The sequence below is a fragment of the Brachyhypopomus gauderio genome, unplaced genomic scaffold (assembly GCF_052324685.1).
Source record: "Brachyhypopomus gauderio isolate BG-103 unplaced genomic scaffold, BGAUD_0.2 sc73, whole genome shotgun sequence".
NCBI lineage: Eukaryota > Metazoa > Chordata > Actinopteri > Gymnotiformes > Hypopomidae > Brachyhypopomus > Brachyhypopomus gauderio.
Genome location: NW_027506894.1, coordinates 381,967 through 400,982, shown reverse-complemented (window position 1 = coordinate 400,982; position 19,016 = coordinate 381,967). Strand labels below are relative to the sequence as shown.

General features: G+C 49.7%; 2 protein-coding genes across 3 annotated transcripts in view; both read right to left on the bottom strand.

The window, feature by feature from the left end:
• Positions 1–4,901: 4,901 nt before the first annotated feature.
• LOC143491286 (uncharacterized) lies at positions 4,902–15,148 on the bottom strand. Of its 2 annotated transcripts, none has more exons than XM_076990139.1 (6): positions 14,614–15,148; positions 9,338–9,602; positions 6,852–7,232; positions 6,552–6,619; positions 5,763–6,433; positions 4,902–5,224 (listed from the first exon to the last, which is right to left on the bottom strand). In XM_076990139.1, exons 2-6 carry the CDS (start codon positions 9,479–9,481, stop codon positions 5,130–5,132), a joined length of 1,359 nt encoding a protein of 452 aa, XP_076846254.1. In that variant the 5' UTR covers positions 9,482–9,602; positions 14,614–15,148; the 3' UTR covers positions 4,902–5,129. The 2 variants fall into 2 exon arrangements, with proteins under 2 accessions (XP_076846254.1, XP_076846255.1); XM_076990140.1 differs by lacking the exon at positions 14,614–15,148 and adding an exon at positions 10,676–10,959.
• Positions 15,146–19,016, bottom strand: part of LOC143491287 (microtubule cross-linking factor 3-like) — a 7,727-nt gene continuing 3,856 nt past the window's right edge. Inside the window, 3 exon segments of the mRNA XM_076990141.1 lie at positions 15,146–15,286; positions 15,795–17,030; positions 18,619–18,689. Coding sequence (XP_076846256.1) covers positions 15,176–15,286; positions 15,795–17,030; positions 18,619–18,689 — 1,418 coding nt within the window. The 3' untranslated portion in view covers positions 15,146–15,175.

The following is a 19,016-nucleotide window of genomic DNA, read 5'->3' as shown; positions in this document are numbered from 1 at the left end:
CCATCTCAAATAATTACAGACCCATCTCACATAATTACACACCAATGGAGAAAATAGTCTTCAAGCAACTCTCTGTTTTTCTATCTGCAAGTGGCTGTCTAGACAAATTTCAGTCGAGTTTTTGACCTGCTCACAGTACTGAAACTGCTCTAATTAAGGTAATTAATGACATTCGTCTGAACACGGATTCAGGGAAGCTGTCTGTTCTAGTACTGCTTGACCTTAGTGCAGCCTTTGATATTGTAGACCATAACATTCTTATAGACAGACTAGAGAAGTGGGTTGGTCTCTCAGGAACAGTCCTAAAATGGTTCAGTTCTTATTTACAAGACATGAATTATTTTATTGAAATAGAAAAAATGAATGCCAGTGACTTGTGATGTTCCACAAGGTTCGATTGTTGGGCCAATCCTATTTAATTTATACATGCTTCCACTTGGACAGATCATACTTGACTCTGGGCTGTTGTACCATAGTTACGCAGACGACACTCAGATCTACTTAGCACTTTCACCAGACAGCTACAGTCCCTGTAACTCACTCTGCAAGTGCCTTCAGCAAATCACTAACTGGATGGGTCAAAACGTTCTACAGTTGGAACAAAGATAAAACAGAAATCATTATATTTGGCAATAGCAATGAAAGGCCAGACTAGCTGCCTACTTAGACTCTAAAAACACTCTAAAGAGCTAGCTCGTAACCTATGCGTATTAATAGATTCTGATCTCAGTTTTAGCAGTCACATGAAATCAGTAAGTCAGCATTTTATCATCTTAAGAATATCAATAAGATCAGAGATTTCTTGACAAAAACAGATCTAGAGAAACTCATCCATGTTTTTGTCTCTAGCAGGGTTGATTAGGCCTCCTAACTGGACTCCCAAAAAAGACAATCCAACAGCTACAGCTGATTCAAAATGCATCTGTTAGAGTCTCACTAGGAGTAAAAGAAGTGATCACATCACCCCTGTTCTTAAGTTCTTACACTGGTTACCAGTACAATACAGGATAGACTTCAAGGTGTTATTACTGGTCTATAAATTACTTAATGGTGTAGGACCAGTGTATCTATCTGATATGCTGCAGAGCTATGAGCCAGTAATCTTGGGTCACTAGGAACTAATCAGTTAGTCCTGCCAAAGGTAAGAACTAAGCAAGGAGAGGCAGCATTTAGATATTATGCTGTTTCTAACTGGAACCAGCTGTAGAAAGATACTAGAAGAGCTCCAATGTTAGATGTTCCTAAATCCAAGATTAAAGCTTACCTATTTGGACTGGCTTTTGGTTAGTGTAGGTACCGTAAACGTAGCCTATTTTATTTATTTATCTTTTACTTATTCTTATTTTCTCTGATTGCCTTTTATTTAATCTTCTTTAATTATTGTATCTTTTAATCATTTTATCTTTTAATTTTATATTGTAATCATTTTAATTTCTATTTGATTTCCTTTAAAACCTTGTTTTAAATTTTTATGTATTATGGACAACACCTTCCCAAGGTGATAGACCTCGGGTCATAATAATCTTCTTTCTTTTCCTGTGTAAAGCACTTTGAATTGCCAGTGTGTATGAAAGGTGCTATATAAATAAACTTGCCTTGCCTTCCAGGTCGGGAAGGCATATTCTGAACACCAGGTCAAAGATCAGCTCTCTGACACAGCACACTTACCTCTGCAGTGGGGGGCTCTCTGCCTTTTCCCTCAGTGAGTGGAGTGGTGCATTTCACACGTTCCCTGTTCCTCACGGATCACAGCCAGGCTCTCCCCAGTTACACAACAGCTAGGTTTACATTCAAGTCATCTTGTACGAAATTTGTTTTAGCACTTAAAAATGTCACTGTATGCAATGGAAATGGTCGCTATAATTCTATGTCTACAAAATGTTTTTCCTTTCGGGTTTAGACATCACGAATGAGTTCATCATGCAATGCATTTTGATCACAAAAAGACCATTTGTAACACGCTACTAAACAGAAAAATTCAAAAGCAAACCTGCATTACGATATTATACCCAGAACACCATGAACGTACACTACTCTAACTTACGGTAACTTATGCTAACCCCCACAATACTCTCATTTAGAAACACAAACCCCCGCAACATATATTTAGTCAAACAATATACACACATTTAAAACCACAGCATTGACATTTAGACACAAGACACAACATAACCACATTTAGAAACACAGCACTACAACACATTCAAATTGAAAGACAAAAAGTCCTACACCACACTACATATAGAGACACAAACCCCCCTGACACACACTTCTCATGTAGAGACACAACCAGCTCCTACACGCTCCATCTGGGTGTGAACAGAAGCCCGATCACACACAGCACGGCTTTGACTCCGACAGGGTTTGATCTCCTAACCTCTGGGACCAAAAGCAGAGACTTCCACTTCTAAGCTTCTCAGCCTCATGAAAGACATGGAAGGAAAACAAACAGAATCCCAGTTTCCCTCATCGAGGGATTGTTTGGATTACAGTCCTCCCACAGATCAGACTGAACTGGATTATCCTGAACTTTTAAAAGACACATGTAGAGTCTGATAAAGATGAGAAAATATCTACAATAATGACAGTGACGTATCTAAACCAATGTTCTGAAAGGCTAATTGATGTTATCAGTTACAATATGTAAAACTAATGTTTGTTTATGCATATAAACTATATTTGTGAATAATTATAGAATAATTTGTGTGTCCTTCATTAGTTAAACGTTGGAGCAGCAGGGTCAGCTTTATAAGGCAAAAGTCTGGTTTGCAATTAGCAGTGGTTTACAATCAAGTCCCATCAGCTCAGAAGCTCCAGATCCTTCTAGAGGTTCAGTGTCCTGTCCAGTTCCACCTGATTCTGACCAAGAACTCCCCCCCAACTTTCAAATGGTCCACAGTGGTGTGTGGACAGCAACATTTATGAAGACACTGCTGGTCAATAAAGTAAAACACGGAGCTGCCGACCCAGAACACAGAACAAGCGGAGATGATGATTATGTCTTCAATATCTGGAGATCTCAGTGTCAACCTCCTTCGGTTTGAGTGCGACTTGGTCCCAACATCTGACGAAGGATTTGTGTCTGAAACAGGCCCGTTCTGAAGAAACGTTGTGTTCCACATGGGAACCTCTCCAATCTCCTTCATATATCTCCCGTCCTTCAGTGACAGGCGCTAAGATTTCTGGCACCAAGACAACATATGACACTTGCTATTTTGGGCACCGTGTGTGACATAGCGTAGCAGGTTGGAAGACTAAGAGAGAGGCATGTTGGCAAGACAAGGGAGCTATTAGTCAGCAGGAGCCTGTAGGGCTGGGGCAGACGCCCTGTTGCCCCTGTAGGCCTGGGGCAGACGGCCTGTTGCCCCTGTAGGCCTGGGGCAGACGGCCTGTTGCCCCTGTAGGGCTTGAGCAGATGCTCTGTTGCCCCTGTAGGGCTTGAGCAGATGCTCTGTTGCCCCTGTAGGCCTGGGGCAGACGGCCTGTTGCTCCTGAGAGCTCGAAGACAAGTGATTAAGAGTAGTCACCTTACACCAACTATGGGGGAGAGAGGGAGGAAGGGAGAGAGAAGAGAGGGAGAGAGAAGAGAGGGAGAGAGAAGAGAGGGAGAGAGAGGAGAGAGAATGGGGGGAGTAGAGGGGGGAGGGGCTCCAGGTTTGTGAAGCTGAAGTTATTGCAGATGTTATGAATGGACCTTTCAGATGAAAACACAGGAGAAAACAAACGTGTGCGGAGGAAGGAAGGAACAAACCTGCTGCATGGTGATTGGTCAAAACCTGTCAAAGGAACAAACCTGCTGCATGGTGATTGGTCAAAACCTGTCAAAGGAACAAACCTGCTGCATGTTGATTGGTCAAAACCTGTCAAAGCACTTTATTAGAGAGGAAAAAATAACACATCACATTACAGGAATCATGATGGCGACAGACATCTTTCAGAAAGCTGCTTCGTTCTCATTATGCAGGCGGTCCTGTTTCCAGTCGTGCTGCACACAGAGGAGACTTCACCAGCACAGATTTGGGTCATTAAGGCTCTCCGTTCCCACACTGTACCACAGCGCCCCCTAGTGTTTACGTGTGCCACAACAGGGCGGCGGGAGACCAGAGGAGCTCAGGTGGCCCTGCCTGCTGTGTTCACCTCAGGAGCTCCACACGGCTGCTGCTCTCACATCTCCAGGACAAGAGGCTGTTCTCACAGCATTCAATATGATCGTTAAAGACACATCTATGGAGTCTGAGGTTTCTGGCTGTGTCCAGGCCTGCACTGGTGTTTGAGTGAGGACCACAGCTCACGGTTCTCACACAGACAGACAACTGCAGGCTTTTCATGTGTGTTCATCAGTGTGATGAACCTGCTTCCTGCATTTCTGCGGTCATAGTAACTGAAGAAAGGCCACAGGATGCCGGAGCCCTGAAACGCAGCAGGACACGCCCCCTGAGCTCTCAGGACACTCCCCTTGAGCTCTCAGGACACGCCCCCTGAGTTCCCAGCAAGGCACAACACCAAGCTCCAGGGAATCGCTTCAAAATGCTTCGCAACAACGACGAAAACCACGGCCAAGTCCCTCAGGACATCAGCGAGCATGCTCAGTGTGAAGGACACCACACCCCAGATGAAGCCCTCAAGAACGTAGAAAAACATCACAGCAAAAAGAACCATGATTAAAAAAAAACATGACATGAGAATGATGGAAAGAAAAAGAAAGATCTGGAAATGGACAAAGGGAGAAGAGGATGTGTTTAGGCACAGGAGTGTATCAGACCACCGTAGGACCGTCCACACACACCACTCACAACCGGCCGGAATTACACCAGCACAGTATTTACAGAGTCCGTTTTAAAAGGCTTCAAAGGACGCGTTTCTGACTTCCCAAAATGAAGGATCAAACGGTGGGGGGGGGGGGGTGGGGGGGTGGGGGTTCAGAGGCTGGAAAGATTTAAAAAGGTCAAAGGTGAAAACGCCTCACTCAGTCCATTTTGGAGGACCCACAGTGTTCTGTCCATGGTCACATGATGACAGTTTCTGTGTACAGGCTGAAGTTACTGAATGACTGCTTGGCATTCCTGCCCAGGCTGGGGGGGAGGGACATGGGGCCGGAGGGCGGGACAATCTTAGCCGTGGGGGCGTGGTTAGCCCATCGGGCTGGAGGGCGCTGATTGGCTGGTCGAGCAGGTCGGGAGAAATTTCTTCTGCCTGGGACGGGAGAGGATGGTTGGTAGCTGGTCTAGAAGAACCAAGAATGAGTATGAGAGAGAGAGAGAGAGAGAGAGAGAGAGAGAGAGAGAAAGTGTGTTAACCAAATTATGTTGTCCCCCGTTATTTACCATATATACAGTGAAAAGCATAAATTGGTTATAATTGTAACATATTTAAAACATACATGTATATACAGTACATGTGTGTGTGTGTGTGAGTGTGTGTGTGTGTGTGTGTGTGTGTGTTTGAGTGTGTGTGTGTGTGTGTGTGTGTGTGTGTGTGTGTGTGTGTGTGTGTGTGTGTGTGTGTGTATGGTGTGTGTGTGTGTGTGTGTGTGTATGGTGTGTGTGTGTGTGTGTGTGTGTGTGTGTATGTGTGTGTGTGTATGGTGTGTGTATGGTGTGTGTGTGCGTGCGTGTGTGTGTGTGTGTGTGTGTGTGTGTGTGTGTGTGTGTATGGTGTGTGTGTGTGTGTACGTGTGTGTGTGTGTGTGTGCGTATGTATGTGTGTGAGTGTGTGTGTGAGTATGTGTGTGAGTGTGTATGTGTGTGTGTGTCCCCTCTCACCTGCTGTACCCTGTATCCTGCAGTGTCCTGCTCCTCCCACTTCACTGTGTCCCGCAGGCCTTGACTGTCCTGTCCATGAGTGTGATCGCCCCCCTCGTCCCTGGTACTGAGGGCCACACACACCCAGGGTCCTGTCTCTGTCCTCCAGGCCCTGGGGGCCCCTCATCCTGCTGCCGGGGCCCGTGGGGGGTCTGCGGGGGAGGGGCCTAGCGTCCACACCGGCCGGCCGCACCTCGGGGTCCTGAGGACACTTCTGCACGGGCGTGTGTGTGGATGCCCGGCCGCCGCCCAACTTGCGCTGGCAGACGGGCGTGGCGGGGGCCTTGGAGGGGTCGGCGGATATCACCGTGGTTACGGTGCCGTCTTGGACGAGGGTCTTTCCCTCGTTCTCCTGCAGCATGGCCCCGAACTTACGCAACACCGACGGGCTGCCGCACTTCCTGTCCAGCAGCGAGCACTTCCTGTCTGGTTGCTGTGGCGACTCGGCGACGTGGCAGGAGCGAGTGTGGGTGGGGAGGGGCGTGGCCACGTCTCTCTGCCTGAGGGGTTTACCCACTGGTTTCTGGGAGGTTTGTGTGGAAGACGGTGCGTCTCTCCAGCTGACGTGTGGAGCTCCGTCCTGACCCAACACTCTGTTCCTCTTACCCACCACCTCCGCACACTCACCCGTCCTGTGAGAGGAAAACCCAACCAATCACAGAAGAGAACACCCACCACCTACGCGTATGTCACAGTTCAACTGAACATGTGTGTGTGTTAGAGACCCAACGAGGGACGAACACCACACACCTGCCAAACACAGGACCCAGTTTACTACTGTCCTGATTAGTGTGAGCACTCTGTGTCCTAGTGGGGACCTGAGAGAGAGAGAGAGGGAGAGAGAGAGAGAGAGAGAGAGAGAGGGAGGGAGAGAGAGAGAGAGGGAGAGAGAGAGAGGGAGAGAGAGAGAGAGGGAGAGAGAGAGAGGGAGAGAGAGAGAGAGAGGGAGTGATGGGTCAATCACCAGATCAAACTGCCTTTAACAGCTAGTGCAGCTGAGGATGATGAAGATGGATGATGAAGATGGGTGTAACTCATGACTCCACCCACCATGTGAGGACAAGCGGGACTGCGTGGGCTGTGTTCAGACTCCTCCCCTCTCAGGTATCCGCTCAGAATGTCCAGGGTGACATCGCGTCCCCCGTCCACCCGCTGGCTCTTAGGACAGAGGACGCCGTTGTGATGGTAACCAGCCTCAGAACCACACGTGTCATCAGTGTAATCGCCGTGGTAATTAAGGGCGTCGCCTCTTCTCTCTCCGCACGGATGAGCAGAACGGGCTTTTCCCCCAGCACCATGGCAACTGCTCGGGCCGTGGCACCCATTGGCTGCGTCTACAGGAAGCAGGGTGAAGTCCAGGTGGGCGTGGCTTGTGCCAGAGACTGGAGCGTGCTCATTGGCTCCCCGGCGAGCTTCCACCTCCTTATACAACTGCAGCACAGAGACACAGAGTGCGAGAGCAGATGTCAATCAAATCAAATCAAATCAAATCAAAGTTTATTTGTATAGCGCTTTTCACAACACATGTCAATCAGGGAGCCAGGGGGCGGGGCCTGGGGGCGGGGCCTGGAGGGCTGATCTAGGCCGTGTTCCCACAGGGTCGGAGCCCAGAGGTCACGGAATGACAGAATGGAAATGAATCCGGCCACACAGCGCAGCTCGGGAACGCTGAGCCTGGTGTGAACATATTACACAACTCCTCCCACTAACACCACACAGCAGGGGGAGAGAGAGAGAGAGAGAGAGAGAGAGAGAGAGAGAGAGAGAGAGAGAGACAGGGGGGAGAGAGACAGGGGGGAGAGAGACAGGGGGGAGAGAGAGAGAGAGAGAGAGAGACGGGAGAGAGAGAGAGAGAGAGAGAGACAGGGGGGAGAGAGACAGGGGGGAGAGAGAGAGAGAGAGAGACAGGGGGGGAGAGAGAGAGAGAGAGAGAGAGAGAGACAGGAGAGAGACAGGGGGGGAGAGAGAGAGAGAGAGAGAGAGAGACGGGAAAGAGACGGGGGGGAGAGAGAGAGAGAGAGAGAGAGAGAGGAGAGAGAGACAGGGGAGAGAGAGAGAGAGAGAGAGAGAGAGAGAGGAGAGAGAGACAGGGGAGAGAGAGAGACAGGGACTGTCCATTCCAACACGATTACATTCACTAGTATTATCTTTCCATGTTTATGTGTGTGAGCATTAAGAACTTTCCAGCATTATTAATTAGTATCTCCTTTCACTGTGTGTGTGTGTGTGTGTGTGTGTGTGTGTGTGTGTGTGTGTGTGTGTGTGTGTGTGTGTGTGTGTATCTGTCAGTCTGGTAACTAAGAGTTTAATAACCTTGTTAACATCTGTCATGGCTATGTGTGTATAGAGGAAATTGGGGGAGGCTATTCTTATGCACAAACACACATGGACGCTCTGCCAACCACCGAGATAGAAGTGTGTGTGTGTGAGAGAGAATTTGGTGGAGGCTATTCTTACCTACATAAACACACACACTGCCAACTACTGAGGGACAACCACACACTGCCACTTTCAGCAGGGGGTCAAGACTCACTCAGCCAATCAACAGTCTCGCCGCGAGAAACCATGACGACAATAACAAAAGCAATGAGGCTAACGGGCGGGTTGCTACTGAGCATGTGCGGTGTGTGCTGTAAGGGTTTCACGCCCAGATGACTGTGTGATCTAACGGTCACCAGGTCACTCTTTAATATGATGTTGTAGTGATTCTGTTGTTGTTATTGGTTGTTGTGTGGTGTTTATATTCCTGTTGGTGATATCATCGTATTGTTTGTGTCTGTTAGTGGGTTGTAGTTTCTTGGTATGGGTGTTGGGTGTTGGGTGGTGTTTGTTATTGCTGGTGAGGGGGGGAGGGGGGCTCTGTGTTGTTGAGTGTGTTGGGTGGTGTTAGGTGGGATGAGTGTGTTGGGTGGTGTTTGTTATTGCTGGTGAGGGGGGGAGGGGGGCTCTGTGTTGTTGAGTGTGTTGGGTGGTGTTAGGTGGGATGAGTGTGTTGGGTGGTGTTAGTGTGTTGGTGGTGTTAGGTGGTGTTAGTGTGTTGGGTGGTGTTAGTGTGTTGGGTGGTGTTAGTGTGTTGGGTGGTGTTAGATCTGATGTGGTGTTAGTGTGTTGGGTGGTGTTAGTGTGTTGGGTGGTGTTAGTGTGTTGGGTGGTGTTAGGTCTGATGTGGTGTTAGTGTGTTGGGTGGTGTTGGTGTGTTGGGTGGTGTTGGGTGGTGTTAGTGTGTTGGGTGGTGTTGGGTGGTGTTAGTGTGTTGGGTGGTGTTGGGTGGTGTGAGTGTGTTGGGTGGTGTTAGTGTGTTGGGTGGTGTTAGTGTGTTGGGTGAGTGTGTTGGGTGGTGTGAGTGTGTTGGGTGGTGTGAGTGTGTTGGTGGTGTTAGGTCTGATGTGGTGTTAGTGTGTTGGGTGGTGTTAGTGTGTTGGGTGGTGTTGGGTGGTGTTAGTGTGTTGGGTGGTGTTAGTGTGTTGGGTGGTGTTAGTGTGTTGGGTGGTGTTGGGTGGTGTTAGTGTGTTGGGTGGTGTTGGGTGGTGTTTTACCTCCTCTATCTTCTTCTGCACGTCCTGTAGTTGTTGCTCCCACTCCTCCATCTCGGAGTCGAAGGTGTCCAGAAGGTCCAGGCGTTCTCCAGCCCAAACACACGCTCCATGCTCCAGCCCACGGTGCAGGTCCAGCGCGGCCATCACTCCTGCTGCAGTCGGGGTGTGTGTGTGTGTGTGTGTGTGTATATGTGTGTGTGTGTGTGTGTGTGTGTGTGTGTGTGTGTGTGTGTGCGCTCAGCGTTCACTAGCCTTGGCCCCACCACTGGAGAGAGAGAGAGAGAGAGAGAGAGAGAGAGAGAGAGAGAGAGAGAGAGAGAGAGAGAGAGAGAGAGAGAGCAAGAGACTGTCAACATTCTAAAATATTCTCAAAAATACCACAACTAGATGAATACATTTGCATATTCAGTATAATCCTTTAAAAACACACACTCAAGTATATACAAGATGCACAGACACCAGGAGGCCCCGTCCGTGTCCAGGGTGTTTATTAGAGCTTTAACGGCTTCACTCCTTGACGGGACCGCCATGATTACAGTGGTGAATCCTCGCAGTGCCCGCGCGCCTGACCCGGTGCGCGCTGCCCATCCTTCAAACCTGCGCGTGCCCGTCAGAGTCGTCAGCGCGCGCCTCACGGCGTCTTCATTTAGCGTGCTCTAATGAACCGGACACTGCCGTTTTCTCAGTGGAGGCCGCAGGAGTACACAACACGCTGTTCCTGACACTTCCTTCACCCGGATGTGAGAAACGAGAGCTCTCCAAGTTATGAGGGTTTATTCTGATGGATCGCTCAGCACAGATTCATCTGCTGTTCAAACACGCGCTTCTGATTTACGGGTGCGCGCGCCGGCCCGGTGAATTAAAGAGTGTTTTTGTTTCCACCATTAAGAAACACGACACCTGCGTATCTGAGCCGGACCAAACGTCTCGAATGGACCATGTGATGCAAGAACAGAGTTATATATACACCCCTGTGTATCTAACTCACGTGTGCATGTTTTTATCGCAGTCTTATACACTGGCAGCACAAACCAAACGTTTAAGATAAGATAAGATAATCCTGTATTAATCCCTCAGTGGGGAAATTTGCTTGTAAAATTTGCAAGTTTACAAGCTCCTTAAACGTTTATCGCATTGATTTTGTCATTTACAACCCGAATATAAGCTTCAAACGTGCTTCTGGTGAAATACGAGCCGTGCTGTACAACACTAAAATATGTCCTTATTTGTCCTTATTCAAAACAAATAGTGTATAATGCAATAATCAGTTGCGGATTCATTGTGTGAATGTATTTAAAACTAATGCTGCACGTGCACTCGGTACAGTCACACTCTTACCGGTTGATCTACAGGTCGGTGGTGTCGGTGGTCGCGTCTACATCACCGGGATATACAAGCAAAATAATAATCACGTAGTCCGTTAATGCGATCTGCGTGTTGCGCACTGTGCGTCGGTCACCAGCTGCGCGCGCTCTACCAGCGGTCCGGTCCGCTGTCCGCGAGCGCTGTGATGTGACGTACGGTGGCGGGTTGGGTTTTAAAGCTGCCCCGACCCCCCTGTTCTGGTGTTGAGGGTAAACACGTCCTGTGCCGAGGGGCCCCGTCTTTATAGTGCCTCCTATTTCCACCGCGGCGTCACCCGGCCCGGTATCCGGTGTCGGCTCGGGTTTATTCCGCCACTTGGCGTCCCCGTGTGAGCGGCTGTCGTCACCTGCACCGTGTATAGGGAGGAAAGTGTCTGCACGGCTGTTTCTGATCTTATCTTAGCCGGGCCCGCCGCGCAGCGCTGTTGCTACTCCGGTTCGGGGTCTTGGCAGATTTGGGTCTTGTGACATTGTTCCAGGTGTAACGAGCCGGGCAGCGGCGCCAACAGCCGCTCCACACCCGGGTCATGCGTCATGCGTTCACGCCCTCTCGGGTTTAGAGACGCCCGTTAGCAGAACCGGCGAAACGTGCGTGCAGTCCGCGGACCTGGTCCGGAACTTCACGCCTGCTTTACTTTAAAATGATTGTGAGACTTGTTCATCTCGCAGAAGCAGGCGTGTATCACGTGACCCCCCGGGTTCCGACCCCTGACCCAAATAGCAGGCGGACGCGATGACAGACGTGACGCCGCTATCCTCACAGCACCTCAGCTCCGAGAAAACCCACATAAAGCGGTAAAACCCACAGCACGTTACACCGACGAGACCGGAATGTGCGGCCCAGTCGCTCGTGCTCCGCTCGTGCGGGCGGCTGCGCTCGTGAGGACGCGCGAGACGCTGCAGGGCGTGTTGTCACGGGTCAGGCTGCAGCGCGTGCGCGCTCTCTGGTCTCGAGCGCTGGAAGCTGCCAAGCAACAGGTGTAAAAATAAAGAGCCAGTCAGCAATGACACGTTGTTTTCCACTATTGAACAAAAGCAGTTGGGCAGGATGAACTCATCACACAAACATCTGAGCAGCAAACACAGCTTGGATGTGAGAACATCACCGGGACCTTCAGGAGATGCACAAACATCTCCCTTCATCCCAGACCACAGAAGACCCAGCGCCGTAGTTACTGCTCTACCTGTTGTCAGCCCAGACGGTACCGAGCCAGGTGCCCACGGGCCGGAGCAGGACCCACACCTGCTGTGGCCTGTGGAGAATGGGGTGTGTGGGACTGGTGACCTGACCTGGGGGAGGACCTCGACCAGCACAGAGAACCACTGAAGGCGTTTAACACCCAAAAGCCAAAGACAGCCGTCCACCTCTCTGTGTGTCACCATTTTAATATCACTCAAGACGTCGTGTGGGGTTGAGGTGCCGTGCGTGAGGAGACCGAGGTGTGAGATTCCTGCACGACCCTCAGGAGGAGCTCGGGCAGCTCGCAGGGAAGCCCAGACTGAGGACCAGGGCAGACGGGCTCCCCCGGACCGACACCAGGACCCCTGCACAGCCTGGCTGGCCCTCCAGCACATCAGAATTTTAACGAGCTGGGCGGATATCTGATGTCCAGACGAGCAGCAGCGACACGAACTACAAGCCCATTCACAACCCAGACACCACCACCACCACCAGCACCACGTTATTTACAGCTCTATGTGTCTGCCCGGTAATTAAAGGTGCCGTCCAGCACATTAGCGAGCAGACGCATGGCTCATTTCTGGACCGAAGGTGGCGTTTGTGCAGGATGCTGTGAGCCGCGGGGTTCTGGTACAAACACACTGGGATTCATGTTCACAACCCGCCGCACTACACACACATCTCACACCTGTTGTTAAAGTGTGGTGACCAACACAGTGTGTGCAGGACGTAGATGGTGTTCAGTTGTGTGTCTGTAATATTCAGGCTGGTTTTAAAGGTACCACACGGGACACAAACAGGGCTTCTTTTAGTTTGCTGGTTTAGTGTGAGATAGAACGACGTTTATTCTTTTTCTCTCTCCTTTATTTTCCCTAAAAGAATACGGCAGTGGGTCTAATCTCAGGTACTTTAGAGATTTCACCTGCACAGTACGACATCCACATAAAGACTACAACTCGTTCTCTTCCCTAAATGTGCTCTACTACATTACCCGGAGCAACTGAAATCACGCGAGTATCACTCCGCGCATGCGTGCAAGTCCGGCTTCTTAAAGTGACAGTAACACAAAATAAAGACACGGACCCATCACGTTAGTAAAGTGTAAGCACTATTCCACCCGGCTACAGTATATGAATGTTGGTGGTGTCCACATTATGTCTCTCTATAGGGTGATTTATTTTATTTTAAATGTGTTGTTCAATTGTGGTTTTCATCTGCAAGTTGAATGAATACAAAAACCTGACAAAGTACAGGAATTTAAATATTTACTTCTGGTGCACTGAGCTTTGAAGGTTTTATATGGGACACACCAGGACACACCAGTTACATGTGACACACTGCGTACATGTTAACAGGACACACCAGTTACATGTGACACTGCGTACGTGTTAACAGGACACACCAGTTACATGTGACACACTGCGTACATGTTAACAGGATACACCAGTTACATGTGACACACTGAACACGCGAATTATTTCGAGTATATGTATAAATATTTAACTTAATTAAGTTTAACGTGCTGGAAAATATTGAAATGGACCTTGAAAGTGACGTACAAGTGCTTTAATTCCACATTATAAAGGTGTATGAACCCTGCAAACATGACTTTGTTCATTGCGCTAAAGCGCGTCGCGCGCGAAGTTTCAAAAGTCAAGAGGTGCACAACCTCGCGAATGGACAGCGCGCGAGGCCCTCGCACACGGGCGGTGCCACTGCGATTACGTCATTTTCGCGCGAACCCTCGCGCCGCTCGCGACGCATCAAGTATAAACCAGTCAGCTGTCAGAAACAGCTTTGATGTGTGGCTATATTATATACTATATGACCTAACAGAAGGATCATCAAATGACGAATTTCAAATGACGTGCGGCGGGGGGAGGGGGGGGGGGGGGCACATTAAACTTTCTTGTCCCGGGCCCTAGCAAGACTGTCAACGGGCCTGACACCAGTTACATGTGACACACTGAACACATGTTAACAGGACACACCAGTTACATATGACACACTGAACACATGTTAACAGGACACACCAGTTACATATGACACACTGAACACATGTTAACAGGACACACCAGTTACATATGACACACTGAACACATGTTAACAGGACACACCAGTTACATGTGACACTGCGTACATGTTAACAGGATACACCAGTTACATGTGACACACTGAACACATGTTAACAGGACACACCAGTTACATGTGACACTGCGTACATGTTAACAGGACACACCAGTTACATGTGACACACTGAACACATTAACAGGACACACCAGTTACATGTGACACTGTGTACATGTTAACAGGACACACCAGTTACATGTGACACACTGAACACATATTAACAGGACACACCAGTTACATGTGACACTGCGTACATGTTAACAGGACACACCAGTTACATGTGACACTGCGTACATGTTAACAGGACACACCAGTTACATGTGACACTGCGTACATGTTAACAGGACACACCAGTTATATGTGACACTGCGTACATGTTAACAGGACACACCAGTTACATGTGACACTGCGTACATGTTAACAGGACACACAGTCACCAGCTTGGCCAAATGGCACCCTGCAGCGTTCCAAACATCACCCAGCACCCTGTCACGGTAGTGTGTGCTGGTGCTAGCATCAGCAGGATGAGATTTGGACATTAGCCGGGCTGGACCGAACCTCTGAACTTCTGCTGCTGTGGGTGCTGTTTGTCTGTTACTCACCTCTGGAGTGACGGGGGGACACCACGGTCTTCAGCGCTGGGGGGAATACTGAGATCTTCCAGCAGTCACTGTCAGCATTGGTGCCAAAGTCCATCTGCTTGGAAGTTGGTGGAGTCCTCCATGATAGACGTTCACTGGGTAATGTAGCCTCCGGTATCGTTCACATGATGGTGAGATCCATCCAGTGAGCATATGCAAGGTTTTGAAATCCACTTTTTGTTCAATATGGACTACAATACGCATGCACAGAAATGAGCATGTAGTCCTCACAGGCGCTCTGTTCAGTAGTGTAGTCCTCCATGGCAAAAAACACAACCTTGGGCTCTGGGTAACGTGGTTTCCAGCGGTAGTCATAAGCAGGCGTTCGGGAGTGTGCATTTCCAAAGAGCTAAGTATGCATTGTGGGTACTGTAGTCCTGAATGCTTGAGAGAGACACGGCAGGCTGTGCTTGGAAAGTGAGCTTCCTGGAATTCTGCGACCATGGCAAACGCACATAACGTCGACAAACAAACAAACAAAAACAAAAGGGGCTGGGCTATGTCAATGGAAAATGGACAGAGCTCACAGGACGAAGAAAAGGGTGAAGAGGAAAACAAGTTTAAAAATGGTGGCGTAGGAGAGTGAGGAGAACAGAACCAGTATGAGGATGAGTAAGATGATGGGCTGAAACATCTGGTGAGTTAGCAGCAGGATTAAGAGACGTCGAACACAGAGGGGTGCGAGGGGAGACAGGGTTGGAGAAAGAGAGCAATCGTCAGCAATACTGCAGAAAGATGTAGAGAAACTAGAGGGATCAGCTCCTAGCGTCTTCAGTGTGATGCACTCCAGCTACGCTGGGGGTTTGGTTTAGCGATGCTAGTGTTTTTGGCTTTAGTACTCGTTTAAGCTAAAGATCTGAAAACAGATTGCTTTAATTTTAAAACAGGTGCATATTAAATTGCTCATAACAAACCTGTCACTTCTCTGATGGCACAAAGTCCTGACTGGAAGATCTAACTGCAGAAAATGTTGGCAAGACATTGATCAAAACAAAACACTCTCACTCCTTTCACCCCTTTCTCTCTCTCTTGCTTTCTTGATATTTATACAAGATTCATAAAACTCTTATCTCACACACACACACACACACACACACACACACACACACACACACACACTCCCTCTCTCAGGCAGGACTCACAGACAGCGGTTCCTCCGAGCGTCTCTCGTCCTGTCTGGGCAGCTCCAGGCGATCTATGAAGCCCTGCAGCTCCTTCCTGAAGGCCTTCATCTGGGCGTTGATGCGATACAGCAGCTCCCGCTCCCGTACCCTTCCCCCCTCGTCTTCCTCGTCCACGCAGCCCAGCAGGTCGCCGTTGACCACCAGCACGCGGGCCTCCGCCATGATGCCGCTGGTGTCGGAGATGAGGCGGTCGATGGTACGGCCCAGCCGCTCTGCCTCCGCCCGGATGTCGATCATCTGCTGTCGGTCCCGCATGGATCGGGCGAGGAGCCGGCCGGCGTCGGGCGTGTAGAGCGGGCGAGTGGGCGTGAGGCTGCGGGCGCCCGGCACCTCTTCCGAGTCGCTCTCTCCGCCCACGGGGCCCTCGCGTTTGCGGTGTGGGGGGAAGCGTGAGGAAGAGGAGTCCTCGTCACTCCCCCTGCGTGCTCCTCCCCCGGCCCCTCCCCCTCCGTCGCTCTCGGCGTCGCTGTCGCGTGAGGCCACACCCAGGTGGGAGGCGAGCTCGTAGCGCTGCATGTTGGACAGCAACACACGGTTCTCGTACTGCAGCTGCATGACCTTCCCGCTCAAGTCGTTGATCTGCAGACGGGCCGCCTTCAGCTCCTCCTGCAGCGCCTCCGACCTGCCGGCCTCTGCCCCGCCCACCGCCCCACCCACCGCCCCGCCCACGCTGTGCCGCGAGCCCTCTTTGAAGCGGAGCTTGTTCAGGTCGCCCGTCACTCTCCTGTTCTGCTCCTCCACGTCCGCCAGGTTCCTCCGCAGGAGCTCCGCCTCATCCTCCACCAGCTGCAGCTGCTGCCTCAGCTCTGACAGCTCCGCCCCCTGCTCTCTGGCCCCTCCCCCTACTGCCCCGGCCATGCCTGCGCCCGACGACTCCTCGCCCCTCATGTCATCGAGCTCCGCCCTCAGGCCGCGGTTCTCCACCTCCAGCTCCACGATCTTGCGGCCCAGGATGTTGGCCTCTTCCTCCACCAGACGGAGACGGAGCTTGAGCTCAGACTCCCGCGTGGTGGGCGGGCCCCCGGCCTCGCCCTTGGGGTGGGGGCTGTCCATGTCGCCGTAGAAGGAGCGGTATTTCTGAAGCTCCTGCTCCAGCCGGTCCTTCTCCTTGTCAATTTTGGCCATCTTCTTCCTCATGAGTGTAGCCTCCTCCTTAATGAAGGTCAGCTGACACTTTAGATCCTCATGATCTTCCTGCAAACAACAGCAATATCATTCACGTCTCAATCTGGTCTCGGAATATCATTCACGTCTCAATCTGGGCTCACAATATCATTCACGTCTCAATCTGGGCTCGTAATATAATTCACGTCTCAATCTGGGCTCGCAATATCATTCACGTCCCAATCTGGGCTCGTAATATCATTCATGTTTCAATCAGGGCTCGTAATATCATTCACGTCTCAATCTGGGCTCGCAATATCATTCACATCCCAATCTGGGCTCGTAATATCATTCACGTCTCAATCAGGGCTCGTAATATCATTCACGTCTCAATCTGGTCTCGCAATATCATTCACGTCCCAATCTGGGCTCGTAATATCATTCACGTCTCAATCTGGGCTCGTAATATCATTCACATCTCAATCTGGGCTTGCAATACCATTCACGTCTCAATCTGGGCTCGCAATATCATTCACATCCCAATCTAGGCTCGTAATATCATTCAAGTCTCAATCTGGGCTCGAAATATCATTCACGTCTCAATCTGGGCTCTGAATATCATTCTGGGCATTGCATAGTTTACAAAGGATAAACTGGATAATATGATGAAGTAAATAAAGTCAATAAAATAAATAACAGACCCACTAAACTACTGGACAACCTAAATAAGTCTTTGATCTCCATGTAAAAACACCTCTAGCATTATTATCTGATTATCTTTAGGCATTATTATCTGATTATCTTTAGCATTATTATCTTATTATCTTATCCAGACTTGCCCAGCTCTCTAACCAGTTGAGGTGCATCTGATTCAAGAAGGGATTATAAATACCATAATATAATAAATGCCATAAGCAACATTTACGGACCGCCACGCTGGGGCCACGCCCACACACTGTGACAATGTGACATCCTGGAGCTTCTCAATTTGTGGTGGCCCCACCTACAGTTGTTACTGTGAGGTAGTCCACAGGCCCTCTGTGAGGTACACTACAGGCTCTTCTGTGAGGTACACTACAGGCTCTTCTGTGAGGTACACTACAGGCCCTGTGTGAGGGTAAACTACAGGCCTTCTGTGAGGTACACTACAGGCCCTGTGTGAGGTAAATTACAGGCCTTCTGTGAGGTAAATAAAGGCCCTGTGTGAGGTACAGTACAGATGCTGTGTGAGGTACACTACAGGCCCTCTGTGAGGTAAACTACAGGCCCTCTGTGAAGTACTCTAAAGGCCCTCTGTGAGGTAGTCTAGAGGCCCTGTGTGAGGTAGCGTACTGTAGTGGAGTGAGTACTCACTTCGTTGGGTGTCTGAGTGGTCTTCCCTGTGTGAGGTAGCGTACTGTAGTGGAGTGAGTACTCACTTCGTTGGGTGTCTGAGTGGTCTTCCCTGTGTGAGGTAGCGTACTGTAGTGGAGTGAGTACTCACTTCGTTGGGTATCTGAGTGGTCTTCCCTGTGTGAGGTAGCGTACTGTAGTGGAGTAAGTACTCACTTCGTTGGGTATCTGAGTGGTCTTCCCTGTGTGAGGTAGCATACTGTAGTGGAGTAAGTACTCACTTCGTTGGGTATCTGAGTGGTCTTCCCTGTGCGAGGTAGCGTACTGTAGTGGCGTGAGTACTCACTTCGTTGGGTATCTGAGTGGTCTTCCTCTCACTCTTCGGCGCGTCCTTGCTGCCTCGTTTCCTCTGAGACTAAAACACACAGAGCAGGATGTAACACGTATCATGATGTAACACGTGTATAAGAAAAACAGGGAGAGTGTGTGTGTAAATAACATGGTGTGTGTATGTGTGTGTGTGTGTGTGTGTGTGTGTGTGTGTGTAAATAACATGGTGTGTGTGTGTGTATGTGTGTGTGTGTAAATAACATGGAGTGTGTGTGTGTGTGTGTGTGTGTGTGTGTGTGTGTAAATAACATGGAGTGTGTGTGGTGTGTGTGTGTGTGGGTGTAAATAACATGGAGTGTGTGTGTGTGTGTGTGTGGGTGTAAATAACATGGAGTGTGTGTGTGTGTGTGTGGG